At 40.4% G+C, this 22,371-nt stretch overlaps 3 protein-coding genes across 4 annotated transcripts in view; 1 reads left to right on the top strand and 2 right to left on the bottom strand.

Moving 5' to 3' along the window:
* The window catches only part of LOC131526367 (NACHT, LRR and PYD domains-containing protein 12-like), an 88,393-nt gene that overhangs the window by 40,972 nt on the left and 25,050 nt on the right, over positions 1 to 22,371 (bottom strand).
* On the top strand, positions 9,666 to 21,945 carry LOC131526371 (uncharacterized). The gene is made up of 2 exons (XM_058754649.1): positions 9,666 to 11,520; positions 21,515 to 21,945. The coding sequence occupies exon 1, from the start codon at positions 10,588 to 10,590 to the stop codon at positions 11,515 to 11,517; it is 930 nt and encodes a 309-aa protein (XP_058610632.1). The 5' UTR covers positions 9,666 to 10,587; the 3' UTR covers positions 11,518 to 11,520; positions 21,515 to 21,945.
* Positions 16,377 to 18,696, bottom strand: LOC131526372 (uncharacterized). Of its 2 annotated transcripts, none has more exons than XM_058754650.1 (3): positions 18,444 to 18,696; positions 17,615 to 17,852; positions 16,377 to 17,418 (listed from the first exon to the last, which is right to left on the bottom strand). In XM_058754650.1, the coding sequence occupies exon 3, from the start codon at positions 17,360 to 17,362 to the stop codon at positions 16,610 to 16,612; it is 753 nt and encodes a 250-aa protein (XP_058610633.1). In that variant the 5' UTR covers positions 17,363 to 17,418; positions 17,615 to 17,852; positions 18,444 to 18,696; the 3' UTR covers positions 16,377 to 16,609. The 2 variants fall into 2 exon arrangements, with proteins under 2 accessions (XP_058610633.1, XP_058610634.1); XM_058754651.1 differs by having other exon boundaries at positions 18,440 to 18,461.

Genomic DNA, 22,371 nt, shown 5'->3' on the forward strand with positions numbered 1-22,371 from the left:
TTCAATCTGTATGTGTATCCGTTACATCAATAATTTCCTTTCAATTACACCCACGCTCAAAAATAAATACTGGGTAATTAGTTAGTTTGAGAACACAATGATTTTTTTTGCCACATGCATTAAGCAGGAACGCAAATATTTATTTGGATAACTTTAAATAAAAGAGACCGTAATACTGCATTCTAATGTTTTCAATGGCATCTGGGTGCGGTTGGATAAGGGTGTTATAAGATCTTCCGAACAGCAGGAGGCGCTGTCTCGAAAAACGAGGGGTCTGAGAATGCGGGACTCTGGGTGCGGGACTGTGGATGCAGCAGGCTCCGAGTCTGCAGCTTCATAATGTTGGTGGATGTTGAAATCACTAAGAGGGGTATCAAAAGAGGACAGCATCACATCTAGAAAGTTTCTCAGTTGACCTGAAGGATGAAAGATGACAACAAACTGAAATGGCATGATATTCAAAAGATGTGTTAGAGCAGAGAGAGGAGAAAGGGATGAATTAACGTGGTGAAAATGAGCAAACCTGTTCCTCCACCTCGCACAGTAGTACGAGGGGTACTTGAGAAACGAAGCTGGTGTGGGATTACAAATTTATTTAAATGTTTAATTTAGATCCCTATGTAATAGTGTACAAACTGAAGAAGTTATATACATTGTATTTAGCATTTATGGTGAAGATGATGACATCAGATGAACGATTCAAGAGGTCCCTGCCAGTTCCTGTTCTCTTATTGTAAGTGAAATGAGCCAGACGACGGAGACTCTTGCCTTTTGTTTGTAATTGCTCTTGCTGCCCCTGCCCCCGTCTTTGGGCAGTTAGGCTGATTAAATTAGGAGTGGTTAAATGGGGCAGGATTCTATACCTGTCTTTCTCATTTGCATGCTTTGTTTAAAGTCGTCCATTCCTAAGCACTGCCCCCTAAATGTATTTAAAACTACAATGTATCACTGCTTTAGTTAGACTTGGATGACTACAGCGACGCGCAGCGAGTTCTCAATAAAGAGTAACTTCTGTATGAAAGATATCCCAACGTCTCCTGGTCTCTGCTTCGTAGAAGATAAAAGTTCACAACAGATGGTGCCGTGACCCGGATAGAGTTCCAGCTTCCTCACCTGAATCCAGATTGAAAACTTCAAGCTCAAACAAAGATCTGCTTCCAGACTGCATCTTTTGGAATCCAGCGAAAACTTCAAGCTGAACAAAGATTTCCAGACCGAATTTTTCTCTCAACCAAGGTTGTGGTGAGTGCTGTCTCTAATCCAAAAGAACCTTTAAGACCAGTACAAATTTGTTTATCCTCTGCGCCGTCAGAGAAGAGTTAACAGACAGCTGTAGGGTTTGGTTAACTAAGTTTTCCTCTAAAAATGAACTTTTAGAGATGAAGTTACCCTCTGTCCAGGCAGGGAAGTTTAGCATCAAGTGCTAATATTGTTTTATCCTCTGTTCTGTGTAGGCAGGGAAGATTGGCATTTACGTGCTAGTTATTTTGGTTTATCCTCTTTTCACAGAGAAGTTTAGCATTTCATGCTAATAATTTTGGTTTATCCTCTGTTCTTGTAGGCAGGGAAGTTAAGTGTGAAGTGTTGGTAATTTGGAAAGTTAACAATAGTTAAGCTGTGTTAACAAATGTACCCTCTGTTGATCAGAGAAGTTTTAGTGTTTTTGATTGTGTGGTAACAAAGTTAACAATAGTTAAGCTGTGTTAACAAGTGTACCCTCTGTTGATCAGAGAAGTTTTAGTGTTTTTGATTGTGTGGTAACAAAGAAACTCACAAAATGGTTAGAAGGAATGCTAGGCTGATTCAAACAACAGAAAAGGATGGTCTTGCGACTCCATTGTGGTCAGATGGTGAATTCAAAACACTGTTAGGGGAACAAATGAACCTAATAATCACTGAGAAAGTTAGACAAGAACTAACGCAGAAATATGAGATCCATCCAGACAAGACTTGGTCTGTAGATGAGTGTAAAAAGGTGTTAGGAGCATGTATTCGCAAGAACAATGTTAAAGGCATTATCTGCTGCCACAGAGAATTTGGTTTAGCACTAGCTACACAACAGTCTCAGCGTAACTCAGAGCTAGAGAAACAGAACAATGAGCTTCAAGCTAGAGTATCCTCTTTGACTAAGAAATTGAACCGCAACAAAGCTTCAGAAAAACTGATGTGGAAGAAGTTAGTCAACGGATAACAATTATCCTGATTTACAAGCTTTCTTTGAAAGAGATGTAGCTCTCAATCAGTAATTGATGTGCCTGTAGATTCAGTGAAGGTATGTGGCGTTAGATCTCAGGGAATTGAGGGAATTGAAAGTGTTGCTCCCAACTCTTCTGTTGTCCAAATACAAACTGTGGCCAAAGCGCTAGGACCTAAAGATATAGAGAGGCTATCCCAGAGCTTACCCTCAGCACGCACAGATTTTTCTGAATTTAGAAGAGCATTGATCAACAAAATGCGTCTCTACGACATGTCGTTAGCAGAAGTCACACAGCTGATGTCACAAATTCTAACTGAATCTGAATTCAACAGTTTTGAGTCTGCTGTTACTTCTGAACTACAACATGCCAGTAAAGGTGATTTGAGAGAAGGTGTTTTGAAAATTCTAAAGAATATCATGGGACCCAAAATAGACTGGTCCAGAATCACTAACTGTGTGCAAAGGAAAGAAGAAACTGTGAGTGAATACACTGAAAGGTTTTGTCAGTCAGCTGTAACTTACAGTGGAATAGTGGATGATTCTGAAAGTGTGCTTGATGACAAAGGACCACTAGTTCGAACATGGTTTGATGGCCTTTTATCAGAATACAGATCAGCTTTGCCGTTCTTAGATCTAACATGGTCCACTGGAAGCTTGCAAAACAGCTTGGACAGGTTAGCTACTTGGGAAAGAGACTCTGATGTTAAAGCCAGAGTAAAGATTGCAGCAGCGTCCTTTAAGGTTAACACAGAGAACCGACAGAAACGTAAATGTCCTAAGAAGGAGAGCAGTTGTCATTACTGTGGTAAACCTGGACACTGGATGAAAGAGTGTAGGAAAAGCAAAAAGACATTAGGAGAAATTAACAGCTTTACTCAGCTCCTACTCAGTCTACTTGGTACTCTGAAGCAGCCTCCCGCTTCACCGAACTGTTGGAGCAGTTTGCTCAGGTGTTAACTGTTAGGGCTGTGAGTGCTTAATTCCCGGTAATGTACAACAAAGCTGAAAGATTCTTTGTAAATAAAACTACAGGAATGGTGTTAGGTCAGAATGTAAATGTAAAATGCCCTCACGCAGTGTCTGCACTAATGAATCAAGCAAAAGTCACTTCTGTCACCTCCTCCCGTTGGGGAAATTGGTTAGCAACTCTCACAGCCCCGAACATTGTTATACAGCGTGCACCAGTCACGAACCCATCCTCATGTATGATGTCTGCAATGACTGAAGTTGTGTTAGAGGGTGAAGGTGAAATGACTCATGATTGTGTTACGCTTACATATGCAGCGACAAGTGAAATAGCAGAAACTCCCATAGAGAACGCAGAATTGGAGTTGTTTGTTGATGGTTCAGCTCAAGTTATTGAAGGTAACAGACGAGCAGGATATGCAGTAACTTCCACCACTGAAGTAGTTGCTTCAGGTCGTCTTCCAGATCATTTTTCAGCTCAAGCTGCAGAACTAGTAGCCTTAACAAGAGCATGCACGCTAGCTTCAGGATCAGTTGCAAATATCTACACAGATTCCAGGTATGCTTTTGGGGTAATTCATGATTTTGGTGTTATTTGGCAAACCAGACAATTTCTAACTTCTGCTGGATCCCCCATTAAGCATGCTGGATTAGTGAAAGATTTAATGTTTGCCATGAAACTCCCAAAGAAATTAGCGGTGATCAAAGTGAAAGCACACCTCACAACTAATACTACGGAAGCTAAAGGTAATGCTCTTGCTGATGTAGCGGCTAAACAGGCTTGTTTCTATGCAACTGTACAAGTGTGTTCAGGTAGTACAGCACAGAAGACAATTCTACCTCCGGAATCAATCATTGATCTGTATAAAGACGTTCCTCTATATGAAGCATGGACATGGTTAGACAAAGGAGCCACTGTGGATTCATCCGGCTGCTGGACCAAAGGGGGAAAGTATGTTGCTCCCGAATCACTGTTGCCATATTTGGCTCAACAAATACACAATTTGGGTCACAGTGGTCCAGCAACGATGAATCACAGGTTCTCAAATCAATGGTGGAATCCAAAATTCAGAAACATAGCCACTGAAACAGTCAAGAGATGTGTAACATGTCAGAAAAATAATGAGGTACCAGCAGCCACCACACCAGCAGCACATACCCCAGCTCCACCAGGGCCATTTCGTCACCTGCAAGTTGATTACATATCATTGCCCCCTTGTAAAGGAAAAACTGACGTTTTGGTAGTAATAGACAAATTCTCAAGATGGGTAGAAGCTTATCCAACAGGGCGTGCTACAGCTGCACATACTGCTAAATGTCTTGTTACTGATTTCATTCCCAGATGGGGATTACCAGATTGCATTGACTCAGATCAAGGTACCCACTTCACAGGACAGGTAGTCAAGGAAGTGTCTAGAATGTTGAAGATTAAGTGGAACCTTCACTGTCCCTATAGGCCACAAGCATCAGGACAGGTTGAACGATCAAACAGAACAATCAAAACCAGGCTAAGCAAAATGCATCAGGAAGGAGTACCATGGGTTGAAGCACTGCCCGCAGTACTGTGTAGTATGAGGCGTCACCTAACAGATCAGTAGGACTGAGCCCTCATGAGATTATTACTGGGCGTCCTATGCAGATGCCAGGTGTGATTGATCTTAGAAATGCTGATGTTCACATTGCTTCAGATGCCCTGATCGCTTACTGTGAAAACCTCACAAAGGCAGTACAGAGTGCCAGAGAGAGTTGAGTCGTGTTGGCAGACTCCACTAGAAGGTGGACACACTATCATCCCAGGTCAATGGGTCATGATAAAGTCGTTCAGAAACAAGCCATTAGAGCCTAAGTGGTACGGACCACATCAAGTGATGTTGATTACAGCAGCTGCAGTATTGTGTCAGGGAAGGAAAACTTGGACTCATGTGTCACACTGTAAAGTTGTTCCTCCACCTACAGGGATAGGTTGGGACACATGGACCAGTGAGGAGCCCAGGGAAGAACCAGAGCAACAGGCTTCGGGGGCCAACCCTGCGGTGAACATCCCCTCATAGGCCTTCCCCATCCACTAGTCCACCCTCACCTCACTGTTCTTTAGGTGTCACAGGAATTAAGAAATAGGGAAAGAAGGAACAACAATAGCAGACGCAGATTGAACAGAGGATACAACCCTAATGTTTGTAGTCTTTAGAACAAATACTGCTGTCTTTTGTTTTCTTTCTTCCTCTGTGCAGATACCACATGATGGCTGTCCTGAGACCCATACGCCGAACTCCTTACCTGCGTATGAAGCCACAACCTCTAAAAGACAACAAGACCCACTGCCGAGCCAACTGTCACGGAAGACAGAACAAAGAAAAAAAAAATACACAACGCAGAGAATCACATACGAGAACTTCAGTCATCCAGCAACATGATCAAGACATTCTTGATCTTTCAGCAAAATTACACCTGATGGCTGAAGATAATTCTTCATGGTTCGGAAACCTGTTAGTATCAAGTGTTTCATGCAACAAATGACTCACGCCCATCACGAGAAATGACAGTTCCAACCAGAAAAGACTATTAAGAACTTCACGGAGCTGCATGTTTGTTTCTGTGTCAGCATGCAGTTCGTCCCTACAGACAATCAACACAGAACAAGTGCTATGTGCCTGTAACGATCACATGTTACAAGAATGAACTTTTAAGTGTCTAAATTTGTATTTTGTGAGAGTTATTAGAACTCTCAAAGGGGGAATTGTGGGATTACAAATTTATTTAAATGTTTAATTTAGATCCCTATGTAATAGTGTACAAACTGAAGAAGTTATATACATTGTATTTAGCATTTATGGTGAAGATGATGACATCAGATGAACGATTCAAGAGGTCCCTGCCAGTTCCTGTTCTCTTATTGTAAGTGAAATGAGCCAGACGACGGAGACTCTTGCCTTTTGTTTGTAATTGCTCTTGCTGCCCCTGCCCCCGTCTTTGGGCAGTTAGGCTGATTAAATTAGGAGTGGTTAAATGGGGCAGGATTCTATACCTGTCTTTCTCATTTGCATGCTTTGTTTAAAGTCGTCCATTCCTAAGCACTGCCCCCTAAATGTATTTAAAACTACAATGTATCACTGCTTTAGTTAGACTTGGATGACTACAGCGACGCGCAGCAAGTTCTCAATAAAGAGTAACTTCTGTATGAAAGATATCCCAACGTCTCCTGGTCTCTGCTTCGTAGAAGATAAAAGTTCACAACACTGGTAGAGATGTCTGAAGGAGTCACTGTGTTGTCTGCAGAAATCTGTGCTTTATTAATAGCTCTAAAGTAGCATCAATTAACAAATCTTACCTCAGTCATCTTAGAAGTCCAGTTCAAACTCCTTACTAGCAACAGCTGCTAATCCAGTTCAACAAAACACAGTAACTTCACCAAAGCTAATGTTCACTGACAAACATAATGCTCAAACATGCAGTGCAGTTGAGATGCCCTGAGACTAACTAGAAGCTTCTGTAATGGAAGTATAAGGGACTGAAAGACTGTTACCAGAAAACAAGACAGCACTTAGAAGCTATGTTTTTTAAGGACTTACCTGCCACATTTATGATTTCATACTTTCCATTTGTTAAAATCAGCAATAAATAAATGTTCATAAAAATAAACAGAGAAATGTCTAGTTTGAGTGTGTTTACTATACTATATATATATATATATATATATATATATATACAGTATTGTTCAAAATAATAGCAGTACAATGTGACTAACCAGAATAATCAAGGTTTTTAGTATATTTTTTATTGCTACGTGGCAAACAAGTTACCAGTAGGTGCAGTAGATTCTCAGAAAACAAACAAGACCCAGCATTCATGATATGGACCCTCTTAAGGCTGTGCAATTGGGCAATTAGTTGAATTAGTTGAAAGGGGTGTGTTCAAAAAAATAGCAGTGTGGCATTCAATCACTGAGGTCATCAATTTTGTGAAGAAAAAGGTGTGAATCAGGTGGCCCCTATTTAAGGTTGAAGCCAGCACTTGCTAAACATGCATTTGAAAGCCTGAGGAAAATGGGTCGTTCAAGACATTGTTCAGAAGAACAGCGTACTTTGATTAAAAAGTTGATTGGAGAGGGGAAAACCTATAAAGAGGTGCAAAAACTTATAGGCTGTTCAGCTAAAATGATCTCCAATGCCTTAAAATGGAGAGCAAAACCAGAGAAACATGGAAGAAAACGGAAGACAACCATCAAAATGGATCAAAGAATAACCAGAATGGCAAAGGCTCAGCCAATGATCACCTCCAGGATGATCAAAGACAGTCTGCAGTTACCTGTAAGTACTGTGACAGTTAGAAGACGTCTGTGTGAAGCTAATCTATTTTCAAGAATCCCCCACAAAGTCCCTCTGTTAAAAAAAAGGCATGTGCAGAAGAGGTTACAATTTGCCAAAGAACACATCAACTGGCCTAAAGAGAAATGGAGGAACATTTTGTGGACTGATGAGAGTAAAATATTTCTTTTTGGGTCCAAGGGCCACAGGCAGTTTGTGAGACGACCCCCAAACTCTGAATTCAAGCCACAGTACACAGTGAAGACAGTGAAGCATGGTGGTGCAAGCATCATGATATGGGCATGTTTCTCCTACAATGGTGTTGGGCCTATTTATCGCATACCAGGGATCATGGATCAGTTTGCATATGTTAAAATACTTGAAGAGGTCATGTTGCCCTATGCTGAAGAGGACATGCCCTTGAAATGGTTGTTTCAACAAGACAATGACCCCAAACACACTAGTAAACGAGCAAAGTCTTGGTTCCAAACCAACAAAATTAATGTTATGGAGTGGCCAGCCCAATCTCCGGACCTTAATCCAATTAATCCAACACGGACTTTCAACTCCCTCCAAAGATTTTCGATGGGGTTGAGATCTGGAGACTGGCTAGGCCACTCCAGGACCTTGAAATGCTTCTTACGAAGCCACTCCTTCATTGCCCGGGCGGTGTGTTTGGGATCATTGTCATGCTGAAAGACCCAGCCACGTTTCATCGTCAACGCTCTTGCTGATGGAAGGAGGTTTTCACTCAAAATCTCACGATACATGGCCCCATTCATTCTTTCGTTTACACGGATCAGTCGTCCTGGTCCCTTTGCAGAAAAACAGCCCCAAAGCATGATGTTTCCACCCCCATGCTTCACAGTAGGTATGGTGTTCTTTGGATGCAACTCAGCATTCTTTCTCCTCCAAACATGACAAGTTGAGTTTTTACCAAAAAGTTCTATTTTGGTTTCATCTGACCATATGACATTCTCCCAATCCTCTTCTGGATCATCCAAATGCTCTCCAGCAAACGTCAGACATGTACTGGCTTAAGCAGGGGGACACGTCTGGCACTGCAGGATTTGAGTCCCTGGCGGCGCAGTGTGTTACTGATGGTAGCCTTTGTTACTTTGGTCCCAGCTCTCTGCAGGTCATTCACTAGGTCCCCCCGTGTGGTTCTGGGATTTTTGCTCACAGTTCTTGTGATCATTTTGACCCCACGGGGTGAGATCTTGCGTGGAGCCCCAGATCGAGGGAGATTATCAGTGGTCTTGTATGTCTTCCATTTTCTAATAATTGCTCCCACAGTTGATTTCTTCACACCAAGCTGCTTACCTATTGCAGATTCAGTCTTCCCAGCCTGGTGCAGGTCTACAATTTTGTTTCTGGTGTCCTTTGACAGCTCTTTGGTCTTGGCCATGGTGGAGTTTGGAGTTGGACTGTTTGAGGTTGTGGACAGGTGTCTTTTATACTGATAACGAGTTCAAACATATGCCATTAATACAGTTAACGAGTGGAGGACAGAGGAGCCTCTTAAAGAAGAAGTTACAGGTCTGTGAGAGCCAGAAATCTTGCTTGTTTGTAGGTGACCAAATACTTATTTTACCGAGGAATTTACCAATTAATTCTTTAAAAATCCTACAATGTGATTTTCTGGATTTTTTTTTCTCATTTTGTCTCTCATAGTTGAGGTATACCTATGATGAAAATTACAGGCCTCTCTCATCTTTTTAAGTGGGAGAACTTGCACAATTGATGGCTGACTAAATACTTTTTTGCCCCACTGTACATATACATATATATATATAATTTGTATTTATTTTTCTTTTTTTCTTTCTTCGATGGGTAGGTTTAGGGGTGGGGTTAAAAAAAATAAAAATGCCTATGGAGGGTCACCATAAACCACATATTCTAGTGTGTGTGTGTGTGTCCTTGTAAACATTTTAAGGAGCCCTGAATATGAATTAAATTAATGTTCTATAAAGTTTAGTTTAAAGCACCTAAAGCATTTTCCCATTTTCTGTGATCTTATCTTAAATGAGAACTATTCTTTCCTAATAACCAATTAATAATTACTTAACACAAGCTAATTAAACAATGATTTTGTTAATTACAGTGACAAAGAAAGAAGAACACACAATTTATATATAGCCTATTAATGTCTCGGTGCACACAGCAGGGAGGAACGAGGAGACGAGGATGAACTCAAAATACAGTCTTTAATTCAAACCAACAGGGCAAGACAAGGCAGGGCAGACACACACACACACACACACACACAGGAACACCGGGAGTAACGAGTAGACCAGACGAAAAGCAACTGAACAGGCAGGAACTAAATACACAGGCTAATTACACACACAACTGAATGAAATCATAAACAATCAAACTAAACAAGGACAGGAAAAACCATTTAAGGACACAAGAGGGCGGGAAACACACGACAGAGGACTGACAATTAACAATGTGTAGAGACTACAATATATAAACTACAAATAAACTATAAACTAATAGTTTGTTAATGATTTAAGTACTTTATTAGTGTATACTTATTATAAAGTGTTAGCCATTACTTCAACTATTTTAAATAAATTAAATTTTTATAGGTTATACAGACATCCAGTGATTTCGACTCATCACATGTCAGAGCTCTTCTGAGGTGAATGGTTTCTCTCAGGTCTGTGGCCTGTACCTGAGATCATAGTTCATTGACAAATAAGTTACAATGTTTGTAATATAACCAATATGGTCAAGGATTGGATCATTCTAGAAAGTTACAGAAACAGTGTGTGTGATGATCATGGATTTGGCACATGCGCTTTGCTGAGACTGTTGCTACTGCGTGTTTTGAGCTTGAGCTCCGTCGAGTTAATTACTTATCATCTATTTTCTATCTTAAGATCAGTTTTATACACTATCATTTTCGTTTCTATAACGTGTGATTATATCCCCTATAGCATTCTACAACAAAAGCAATCAGAGCGCCTTGTTATCACTAGTTTTATTTTGATTTCCCGAGTCTGCTATTAGCTTATAGCCAGTTAGCATCGCCAGCGTGGTTGCTGCTAATCTCGCTTACGTTGCTAATACTCTATTACACACATTACCATTGTTTCACTGTTACTTGCCTAAATGGCGGAATTGTGTCTACCTCTGAGTGCAGGTGAGGACACGTTCGAGCTACATTCGGTGCAGCTGGAGCGGGAGGCCGTGGAGAAGCAGATCCGCAACCTGGTGGAGAAGCAGGCCCAGCTGAGAGAGCGGAGAGCCACGCTGGAAACATCCTGGGCTGACACTCACAAGTCCGGGGTAAGTATACAGTGCGCTGCAAACACTCCGACCACCTCTACTCCGTGTGTTTCTCTGCACAGGCCCTGTGCACCCAGGACACGATCTTCCCAGGTGTCCTTCACTCCGGCGCCGGGACGCCACGGACCTTGGGTGCACCAGCAGCGGAAGACGCGAGCCAGGCCCCGGGTGATGACCTCTCCCCCTCCGCCGCCTCCAGTCTTCAAGATCTCCACCCGGAACCGCTTCGCTCCCCTCCGCGAGACGGAACGCGATGCTGTGATCGTCGGAGACTCCATCGTCCGGCACGTCCGTGCTACGTTAGCTGAAGGTAAAGTGCACACTTACTGTTTCCCTGGTGCTCGTGTTCTCGATGTTTCTGCGCAGATACCCGTGATCCTGAAGGGCGATGAGAGCGCCGGCGCTGTCGTGCTGCACGCGGGGGTTAACGACACCAAGCTGCGGCAGACGGAGACACTGAAGAGGGACTTCAGGATCCTGATCGAGACGGTACGCAGCACATCGCCCGCGACGACGATCATCGTGTCAGGACCGCTTCCCACGTATCGACGAGGACACGAAAGGTTCAGTAGACTTTTTGCTTTGAACGAATGGTTATTGTCATGGTGCAAAGAACAGAAACTGCTCTTTGTTAATAATTGGAATCTTTTCTGGGAGCGTTCTAGGCTTTTCCGTGCTGATGGCCTGCACCCCAGCAGAGTCGGAGCCGAACTCCTGTCGGACAACATCTCCAGGACGCTACGCTCCATCTGACTAGTAAGCCAATTCTCAAATAACTGCTATTATGGCTTTTGCTCTACCCTCCTAAATGACAGAAGTACTTGCGTTGTCCAATCTATACAGATTGTATCTGTTCCCCGAATAGTGAGGTCAACATATAAATTTAATGTAGGATCTAGAAAAAATCTGATCGTGATTAAACCTGAAAAATGCAAAATAAATGAACAAAAACAATTTCTAAAGCTTGGGCTCCTAAACATTAGATCACTACTTTTAAAGCAGTTATTGTAAATGAAATGATCACAGATAATAGTTTTGATGTACTTTGTTTGACTGAAACCTGGCTTAAACCAAATGAATATTTTGGTCTAAATGGTCACCAAGCTACTGTTATAAACATGAGCCCCATCAGACTGGTCGTGGCGGTGGTGTCGCTACAATATATAGTGATATTCTCAGTGTTACTCAGAAAACAGGATACAGGTTTAACTCATTTGAAATACTCCTACTTAATGTTACACTGTCAGATATGCAAAAGAAATCTCTCCTATCTCTTGCTCTGGCTACTGTGTATAGACCGCCAGGGCCATATACAGAATTTCTAAAAGAATTTGCAGATTTCCTCTCAGATCTATTGGTTAATGTTGATAAAGTGCTAATTGTTGGAGATTTTAACATTCACATTGATAATACAAATGATGCGTTAGGACTTGCGTTTACTGACCTAATAAACTCTTTTGGAGTCGAGCAAAACGTCACCGGGCCCACTCATCGTTTCAATCATACGCTAGATTTAATTATATCGCATGGAATTGATCTTACTGATATACACTGTAAAAAATGATTGTGATTTTAACAGTAAAAAACTGCAAAATACCACAGTAATAACCTGTTAAATGATTAAGAGTAAGTTTCCTTACTATATACAGTGAATAACTGTAATAGATCTAACCTTTGTTTTCGAGAAAGTAGCCTCAGAGTCGACACTCATAGACTGTGTCTGAAACCACTCTCTACACCCTCATCACTAGTCCTACATTACTGCACTATATAGTCCACTAGACAGAGTGATTGAGAACATATGAGTGAATTCAGACACTGATGAACACCTGCTGTTAACAAACACAATCACTGAAGGAAAGAACAAGAAACAAAACTACAGCCACAGCCTTAAATGAAATCAACTGAAATAAAACAGCAGAGGATGATTAAACAACTCCACAAACAGCATTACCAGCTCCACTTATTACTAACCAGTTTGACTTCATTTCTGTCATATATCTACAAATTAACAGAGGTTTATATTTTATTTCAAATGTTTTGTTTTATCTCACCATTTTGGCGATCAGTGGTTGCTTTTGTTATGCTCTTGACCCTTGACTCTTTAAGGTTAGTTTTTCTTTGGCTGTTATAACTGTGTTTGTAAAGCACATTAATTATGACAAGAAAAGCCAAGAGAGTTTGTAGTTTTGGTTCAAACTTAAAAGTGGTGGTCATCTTCTAATTACCTGAATCACTGATCTCAGCTAGTGTCGAACAATATGGGTGATTTGTGACTTTATGTTGTTTATGGTAGTAATATTACTTGACAAGTTAAGCTGACACACCATTTTGAAAGAATTTAAAAACCTTTTATGCACAAAACCTTCAGAGTTACAGCACCATCTAGAAACACAGACATCAGGAATCAGCACATGAACCTCAACAATGGTGACTATTAATAATAAAAAAAACAATTCATGCTGCAAAGCATGCTGGGTCCCAGTACAAAACTCCCAGCATGCACTGCAGCATGAATAAATTATGCAGCAGAATGTTCTTAATATTTTCTTTATTTGCTTTTATTTTGGTGTTGTTTTTGTTGTTACTTTTCAGTAGACTGTTTTGTGATGTTCAGAGTTGAACCGTTTTTTAAATTTTTTAATATAGTTTTTGATTGTCACCAATTTTGAGATTCATACGCTGATTGCTGATGTCTGTGTGTGTTTAATTTCTGCCGTAGTTCAATATATTTATTTGTGCATATTCTGGTTAGAACTGTTTCACAACATTTGATTACTGTATAAATTAATGGTGCAATTAACATATCACGTTTAACAAGAGACTTAACACAAGACAATCAGTGAATTAAACTACACCATGATGGTTTTGACATCACAAACATCAGTCTCCGATGACGACAGATTAACTTGGTGTTTTTGCTTTAAAAATTGTGCTTAACAAACACAGCTAATTAAAAGCAACCAAACAAAAACCAACATTAAAGAGTCATGATTCAAGATCCCAACTAAAGCACCCACTGATCGCCAATATGGTGACTTCAAATGAAAGTACAACAACTAAAATCTCAATAAGAGCTTTTGTGCACATATGACATAAATAAAGTAAAAGTGGTTAGTAATAAGATGCTGTTTGTGGAGTTGTTTAATCACCCTCTTCTGAAATCTTGAGAGATTTCATGTGTTTTATTTCAGTTGATTTCATCTTGGCTTTAGCTGTAAGTTTTGTTTCTCTGCTCTTGTTTCTCGTTCCTTCAATGATTCTACTTGTTAACAGCAGGTGTTCATCAATAAAGCTCAATCCTAATTTAATTAGTCACTTAATTCTCTCATTAATTCATCACTGCTTCAGTGTTACTTCAACACTCTGTAGTGTGGACACATAGAAGTGCTCTTTAAAACTGAGGATTTTGCTGTGGGATTAAAGGGGTTAAATTTGTGAGATGACAAAACATTCTGTGGAACGTAATTTTAACAGAAATATACCGTAAATTTAATTTACGGAACAAACTGTAAAAAACAGTAGATTACTGGCAACCACAGCTGCCGGTATTTCACCGTAAAATCAAGAAAATAAACAGCAAAATACTGTAAAGCCTAACAGTCAACTTCCTGTTGTGTTTTGTGGGTCACCATTGTGCTGGAGAGTAGAGCCTGTGCTTAAGTCAAGGATGGACAGAGAGACACTGATGTTATGCTGCATGTTGCTTTGTTGAAAGGCAGTTACTGATGTAATGAGAATGTTCTTGCTAGTTTTAATCACGCATGTGTGTGTGCTGCTGTTATTTGCAAGAGTTTTGAGTTGAATTGATGACTTTGCATAAATCAGTACAATTTTCTTCTTGGGCTTAAACAAAATAGTTCTCAGTACTCTTATGCTCACATTACATAAACATTATAAATATTAGTTTATAAACAAATGGCAGTTGGATAATTTAAGCGTAGTCGGTTTCTGCTAATAAAATGACTTAACTGAAAGGTTTGTGTATTAACATTGTATCAGTTAATGAGATACGGTTTTTCACTGTAAATTTAAACAGTTCTGTAAATCCTAAAATGTTGCTACCGTCTTTTTCACGGTAAAATTCTGGCAACCACAGCTGCCGGTATTTTTCCGTAAATTGAACAGATTTTTTTTTACAGTGTAGATATCGTACCTCAAAGTGATGATATTACTGATCATTTCCTTGTATCGTGCATGCTGCATATTACCGATATTAGCTATATGGCTCCGCATTATCATCTGGGCAGAACTATTGTTCCAGCCACCAAAGACAAATTCACAAATAACCTGCCTGATTTATCTCAACTGCTCTGTGTACCCATAAATACACGTGAACTAGACGAAATGACTAGCAACATGGGCACTATCTTCTCTAATACATTAGAAGCTGTTGCCCCCCTCAGTATGAAAAAGGTTAGAGAAAAACATACTGCGCCATGGTACAACAGTTATACCCATTCTCTCAAGAAAGAAACTCGTAATCTTGAGCGCAAATGGAGAAAAACTAACTTGGAAGTTTTTAGAATTGCGTGGAAAAACAGTATGTCCAGCTATAGAAAGGCTCTAAAAGCTGCCAGGGCAGAGCATATCCACAAACTCATAGATAATAACCAAAACAATCCAAGGTTTTTATTTAGCACAGTGGCTAGATTAACAAATAAACAGACGCCACCCGATCTAAATATTCCCTCACAGTTTAATAGTAATGACTTTATGAATTTCTTCACTGATAAAATAGATAACATTAGAAATACAATAACAAATGTAGGTTCTGCACCGTCTAGTACTTCAGTTTCATTCACAGCTCCCAAAGAAAAACTTCAGTGCTTTACAACTATAGGACAGGAAGAACTAAATAAATGTATCACTGCATCTAAACCAACAACATGTTTATTAGATCCTGTACCCACTAAACTACTGAAAGAGTTGTTACCTGTAGCAGAAGAACCGCTTCTCAATATTATTAACTCTTCGTTATCTTTAGGTCACGTCCCAAAACCATTCAAGCTGGCGGTTATTAAGCCTCTTATTAAGAAACCACAACTAGATTCTAGTGAACTGGCAAATTACAGACCCATTTCAAATCTGCCGTTTATGTCTAAAATTTTAGAAAAAGTTGTGTCTGCTCAATTGTGCTGCTTCTTGCAAAAAAATGATCTCTATGAAGAATTTCAGTCAGGTTTCAGGACTCACCATAGCACAGAAACTGCACTTGTGACTTGCTTCTTGCGTCAGACCAAGGGTGCACCTCATTGCTAGTTTTACTTGATCTTAGTGCTGCGTTCGACACTATAGATCATGACATACTCATAGATCGATTACAAAACTATACAGGTATTCAAGGGCAGGCTTTAAGATGGTTTAGATCCTACCTATCCGATCGCTACCACTTTGTTTTTTTAAACGGGGAGCCATCTCAACTATCACCAGTAAAGTATGGAGTACTACAAGGATCTGTCCTAGGTCCTCTGCTATTTTCAATATACATGTTGCCCCTTGGTGATATTATTAGAAAATACGGGATTAGTTTTCATTGTTATGCTGATGATACTCAACCAGAGGTGGACAGTAACGAAGTAAATTTACTTGAGTATTGTACTTAAGTACACTTTTTGAGTATCTGTACTTTACTCATTTACATTTACATTTACATTTAGTCATTTTGCAGACGCTTTTATCCAAAGCGACTTACAATTTGGGGAACACATGAAGCGATTCATCTTGAAGAGGCAATTCGACAAAGGAAGTGCTTGTAACACCAAGTCTCAGGCATTGTTTAAATAAGTACAAGCTAGCAAGGGAAGGAATAAGTAAGGAGAAAGATTTTTTTTTTTTTTTTTTTTTATGTGTAGGTTGAAGTCAAGTAGTGTCGAAAGAGATGAGTTTTCAGCTGTTGCTTGAAGATTGACAGGGATCCAGTACTCCGAATATGGGTGGGAAGATCATTCCACCAGCCAGGAATGGTGAACAAGAATGTTCTGGAGAGTGATTTTGAGCCTCTTTGTGATGGTACCACGAGGCGTCGCTCACTAGCAGATCTCAGATTTCTGGAGGGGATGTAGATTCTTAATAGTGAGTGCATGTAGGCGGGTGCTGAGCCTGTGGTTGTTCTATGAGCAAGCATCAGTGTCTTGAACTTGATGCGAGCTGCGATTGGTAGCCAATGCAATGAGATAAAGAGAGGTGTAACATGGGCTCTTTTGGGTTCCTTGAAGACCAGTCGTGCCGCCGCATTCTGAATCATTTGTAGAGGTTTGACTGTGTTTGATGGAAGTCCAGCCAGAAGAGCATTGCAGTAGTCCAGCCTAGAAATGACAAGGGCCTGGACAAGAAGTTGTGCAGCATGCTCCGTCAGAAAGGGCCTGATCTTTCTGATGTTGTGTAGTGCAAACCTGCAAGATCGAGCAGTCTTTGCAATGTGGTCTTTGAAGGTCAGCTGGTCATCAAAGATTACACCAAGATTTCTGACCGAAGTTGATGGGGTAATTGTTGATGAACCTAACTGGATCGTGATGTCATGCTGTAGAGTTGGAGCAGCAGGAAAGACAAGAAGCTCAGTCTTTGCCAGGTTGAGCTGGAGGTGATGTTCTTTCATCCATGCCGAGATGTCTGCCAGGCAACCTGAGATCCTTGCAGCTACCGTTGGATCATCTGGTTGAAAAGAGATAGAGCTGTGTGTCATCAGCATAGCAGTGGTAGGAGAATCCATGTGCCTGTATGATGGGACCCAGTGATGTAGTGTATGTGGAGAAGAGGAGGGGTCCAAGAACCGATCCCTGAGGAACCCCAGTGACCAGTGTATGTGCTTTGGATACCTCCCCTCCCCAGGCCACCCTGAAAGACCTACCAGTGAGATAGGATTCAAACCAGCGAAGTGGAATTCCAGTGATGCCCAGTGATGAGAGAGTGGAGAGGAGTATCTGATGATTGACAGTGTCAAACGCGGCAGATAGATCCAGCAGAATGAGGACTGATGATTTGGAATGGGCTTTTGCAATTCGCAGGGCTTCAGTGACCGAGAGAAGTGCAGTCTCAGTTGAATGGCCACTCCTGAAACCTGACTGTTTAGCGTCCAGTTTGTTGTTCTGTGAAAGAAACAATGAGACCTGGTTGAAGACAACACGTTCAAGTGTTTTCGCTATGAATGGAAGGAGAGAGACAGGTCTATAGTTTTCTATAAGAGAAGTGTTTAATGTAGGTTTTCCGAGCCTGCTTGAACGCAGTGGGGAAGATGCCTGTGAGGAGTGATGTGTTGATGATGTGTGTGAGTGTCGGTAAGAGCGTGGGAGAGATTGCTTGCAGAAGGTGCGAGGGGATTGGGTCAAGAGGACATGTTGTAGGATGGTTGGAGAGGAGAAGTTTGGATACTTCAGCCTCCGTCAGGGGACAGAAGGAGAAAATGGGAGGTTTAGCAGTGGAAGTGGTTGGTTGGGGGTCCTGTGTGCGTGGAGGTGAGAACTGATCACTGATCGATCTAGTTTTGTCTGTAAAAAAAGTAGCAAAGTCATCAGCTGTAATAGAAGTGGTGGGAGGTGGTGGAGGGGGACAGAGGAGAGAATTAAATGTTCTGAAGAGATTACGCATGTCTGGAGCGCTGTTGATCTTGTTGTGGAAATGTGAGGATTTGGCAGTGTGGACATCAGCAGAGAAAGATGAGAGCAGAGACTGATACCTACTCAGGTCCGACGGGTTGTTTGATTTGTGCCATTTTCTCTCTGCGCTCTGAGTTTAGTCCGATGTTCACGAAGAACATCAGATAACCAGGGGTTAGAAGGGGCAGTCCGTGCTGACCTAGAGGAGAGAGGACAAATGTCGTCTAGACAAGAAGTTAAGGTAGAGCATAAAGTTTCAGTAGCTGCGTTTACATCCAGAGATGAGAAATGGGTAGGTGAGTGAAGAGAGGAGGATACCACAGAGGAAAGATGGGAAGGAGAAAGGGAGCGCAGGTTTCGTCTAAAAGTAACCGGTAGGGGGTTGGTGGCACACGGGTAGCAAAATGTAGTGTAAATGTAATGAAGAAATGGTCCGAGATATGTAGCGGTTGTACCAGAATGTTATCTGCAGTACAATTGCGTGTGTAAATTAAATCAAGTTGGTTGCCTGATTTGTGCGTGCTAGTAGTGGTAAGGCGATTGAGATCAAATGAAGCTAGTAGCGAGTGGAAGTCTGTAGCATAAGGCTTGTCTAGGTGAATGTTGAAATCACCAAAGACTAAGAGTGGAATGCCATCCTCCACAAAGAGGATAACAACCCATCCAGCTCCTCTAGGAAGGTGGCTAGAATTTGTCCAGGGGACGGTAGATTACCACAATCTGGAGTTTTATCGAGCTGATACAGTAATGGCATGACATTCAAATGAGTTGTAATTGCAAAGGGTAGAGCGGGTTGAGTATTTCCAATTGTGTGAAACGAGCAGGCCAGTACCCCCACCCGACCAACTTGACGCGAAGTATGAGAGAAAGAGAAATTAGTAGAGAGAGCAGCTGGGGTTGCTGAGTCTTCTGGACGAATCCAGGTCTCAGTCAAGCCCAAGATGCTGAGAGTGGATTTTAAAGAAAAGGCAGAAATGAAGTCAGCTTTGTTGACGGCTGACTGACAATTCCAGAGACCCACAGAGAAAGCCAGAGGTGTAGTGGAAGATGTAGAGATAGGGCGTAGGTTAGCAGTATTACGTTGCCATCTGCGAGTGATGTTAGAGCGTGGCTGAGAGAGAACCGGAATGTTTTGGAGACACATGATAGAGGTAGAAGGAAAGAGGATAGGAGAGCAGAGTGAGGAAGGAAAAAGATACTTAAGTGTGTAGCTCGGTGTCGTTGCTCGGTTCAAGTCGCACAGGAAAAAGTCGCAGGTCTTTACACTCCTCGGTCTTCACACGAGGAGGCTGAACACTTTCCTAGCAACAATGAATTAATTTAAACAACAGAGCTAAGAATGAGTATTAAAACACTTACGCACTGCCGTCTGTCTCTTCTGGTGACTAATCGCCTTCTCTCTACTCGAGTATTATTTTTTCTGGAAACTTGCGACTTTAACTTCACTACATTTGAAAGACAAATATCGTACTTTTTACTCAACTACATTTATATCAAGGTCCCCAAGTAGAAAGTCGTTATATGTAGCAGTTTTTACAATGAGTGCAATGAGCGCTCTAAAAAGGCATGTGTTAACTCATTAAAGCCCTTTGGAAAATTAACCATGTTTTTACTATAGTAACCATAACTATGGTATTTGCAGTAAAATCACAGTATCCACAAATTTACTATTATCTCACTATAGTAACCTATAGTTTGTTTTCTTTTCAATGTTTGCTTTGTTTGCCTAAAATGAACCATATCATAGACTTCAATATCTCTTTGAAAAATAACTTTGTAACTTTTAAACAAGTATTATAATGAGTTCAATGTAGCTATAGGAGTGTTAGATAAAAATAAAGATGATTATCTTCATTCAGTTGTTCCATTTGAATATGTTTTGTAACATAAAAGCTCTTAATTCCAGAGATAATACAAGCTAATCAATGTATTCAGTAGGTTGCATTAGTGGCATATGGTATTGTAAATATACAACAATGCGACAATAAAAAAATGCATTTACTTTTCACTTTTTGATACTTAAGTACTTTTAAAAACATGTACTTCCGTACTTTCACTTAAGTAAAAATCTGTCTTTACAACTTTCACTTGTAGTCGAGTAGTATTTGACCAGTGGTATCTGTACTTTCACTCAAGTAAGGAAGTTGTGTACTTTGTCCGCCTCTGTACTCAACTATATATCTCAACAAGACCAGATGAAACTTCTGAACTATCTAAGCTAATAGATTGTGTTAAAAATGTAAAAGATTGGATGACCAATAATTTCCTCCTATTAAATTCGGATAAGACCGAGATATTACTTATTGGACCAAAAAAACTGTACTCAGAATCTCTTGGATTACAATTTTCAACTAGATGGATGTACTGTTACTTCCTCTACAGTCAAAAATCTGGGTGTTATATTAGACAGCAACTTGTCCTTTGAAAATCATATTTCCCATGTTACAAAAACAGCATTCTTCCATCTTAGAAACATCGCCAAGCTTCAAAACACGCTACCTGTTTCAGATGCTGAAAAGCTAGTTCATGCATTCATGACCTCTAGACTGGACTATTGTAATGCACTGTTAGGTGGTTGTCCGGCATCTTCAATAAACAAGCTACAGATAGTCCAAAATGCAGCAGCTAGAGTCCTTACCAGGTCAAGAAAATATGATCATATTACCCCAATTTTACAGTCTCTGCACTGGCTACCTATTAAGTTCCGGATCAATTACAAAATACTATTACTTGCCTATAAGGCACTAAATGGTTTATCTCCTGCGTACCTAACTAGTCTTCTACCACGCTACAATCCAACCTGCTCCCTAAGGTCGCAAAATTCTGGACTTTTGGTAGTACCTAGGATAGCAAAGTCCACTAAAGGAGGTAGAGCTTTTTCACATTTGGCACCCAAACTCTGGAATAGCCTTCCTGATAACGTTCGGGGTTCAGACACACTCTCTCTGTTTAAATCTAGATTAAAGACACATCTCTTTAGCCAAGCATTCACATAATAATCTTGTACTGCATTTATATCTAATCAAATGTACATTATAATTCTTTCGATTGGGTTGAACAAATCATTTTTGCTTGAATAGAACAGCAGCTACGCTAATTACGTCTCTATCTGTTTCTCTGATTCTGCCACAGGATTAACATCCCATGGTAACTAGGAATTACTGAAGCGTCAGTCTGGATCCAACCCTTAAAAAGATCCGGGATGACCAAACACCTGAGCAGAGATGATGGCAACCCCTCAGAGGACCACGGAGGATGCCAACCCTCAGACAACATACACAATTACCAAGTTAAGTCTGTCATAACTTAAATATATTGGGTTTCTTCTTCACATATGTATGTGTATATATGTGTGCATGTGTGCATATGTGTATGCATGTATGTATATATGTATATATATATATGTGTATGTGTATAGTAGAAACTTAATTTCCAGTAAAGCTGCTTTGCAACGATTGTATCGTAAAAAGCGCTATACAAATAAACTTGAATTGAATTTGGATCATGATGATGGATTTGTGTCTGTTGATTCTGTTGAATGTGATGTCTGTCTGTAGTGACTCTTTATTCACCACCAGCTGATGCATCTAAAACCTGAAAGTAAAACACAGACAGTCAAATGTGTGACCTTACTCCATTATCCACTTTAGAACAGCTAGAGAAAACTATTTACACTATTAGTCAGAGTCAATAAAGTAACCCTGTGATGTACGATTTTTAAAGCTTTTTTAACCATTTAAATTTTTGTTTTGTATCCAAACCACCATAAATTATGATCCCTCACTTTTATCCATAATGTTGTATGACTGTCCTCTTTCTGTTATTGGTTTAGTTTTATGACAATGAAAATAGTGATAATTATTTACCATTATTCTTCTATTGCAGTTGAAATTCAAAATACATAATTTCATGTATAAAAAGACAATGACAATGTTTATATGTGCCCCAATATTGTGATTATTTCCAGTAATCAGAGTAAGGACATTATCACATTGAGATGTTTAAGATAACA

The sequence above is a fragment of the Onychostoma macrolepis genome, chromosome 19 (assembly GCF_012432095.1).
Source record: "Onychostoma macrolepis isolate SWU-2019 chromosome 19, ASM1243209v1, whole genome shotgun sequence".
NCBI lineage: Eukaryota > Metazoa > Chordata > Actinopteri > Cypriniformes > Cyprinidae > Onychostoma > Onychostoma macrolepis.

Excerpts from the sequence above, each read along its gene's own strand:
- LOC131526371 (XM_058754649.1), top strand. The coding sequence starts at position 10,588 with ATGGCGGAATTGTGTCTACCTCTGAGTGCAGGTGAGGACACGTTCGAG.
- LOC131526372 (XM_058754650.1), bottom strand. The coding sequence starts at position 17,362 with ATGAAAGAACATCACCTCCAGCTCAACCTGGCAAAGACTGAGCTTCTT.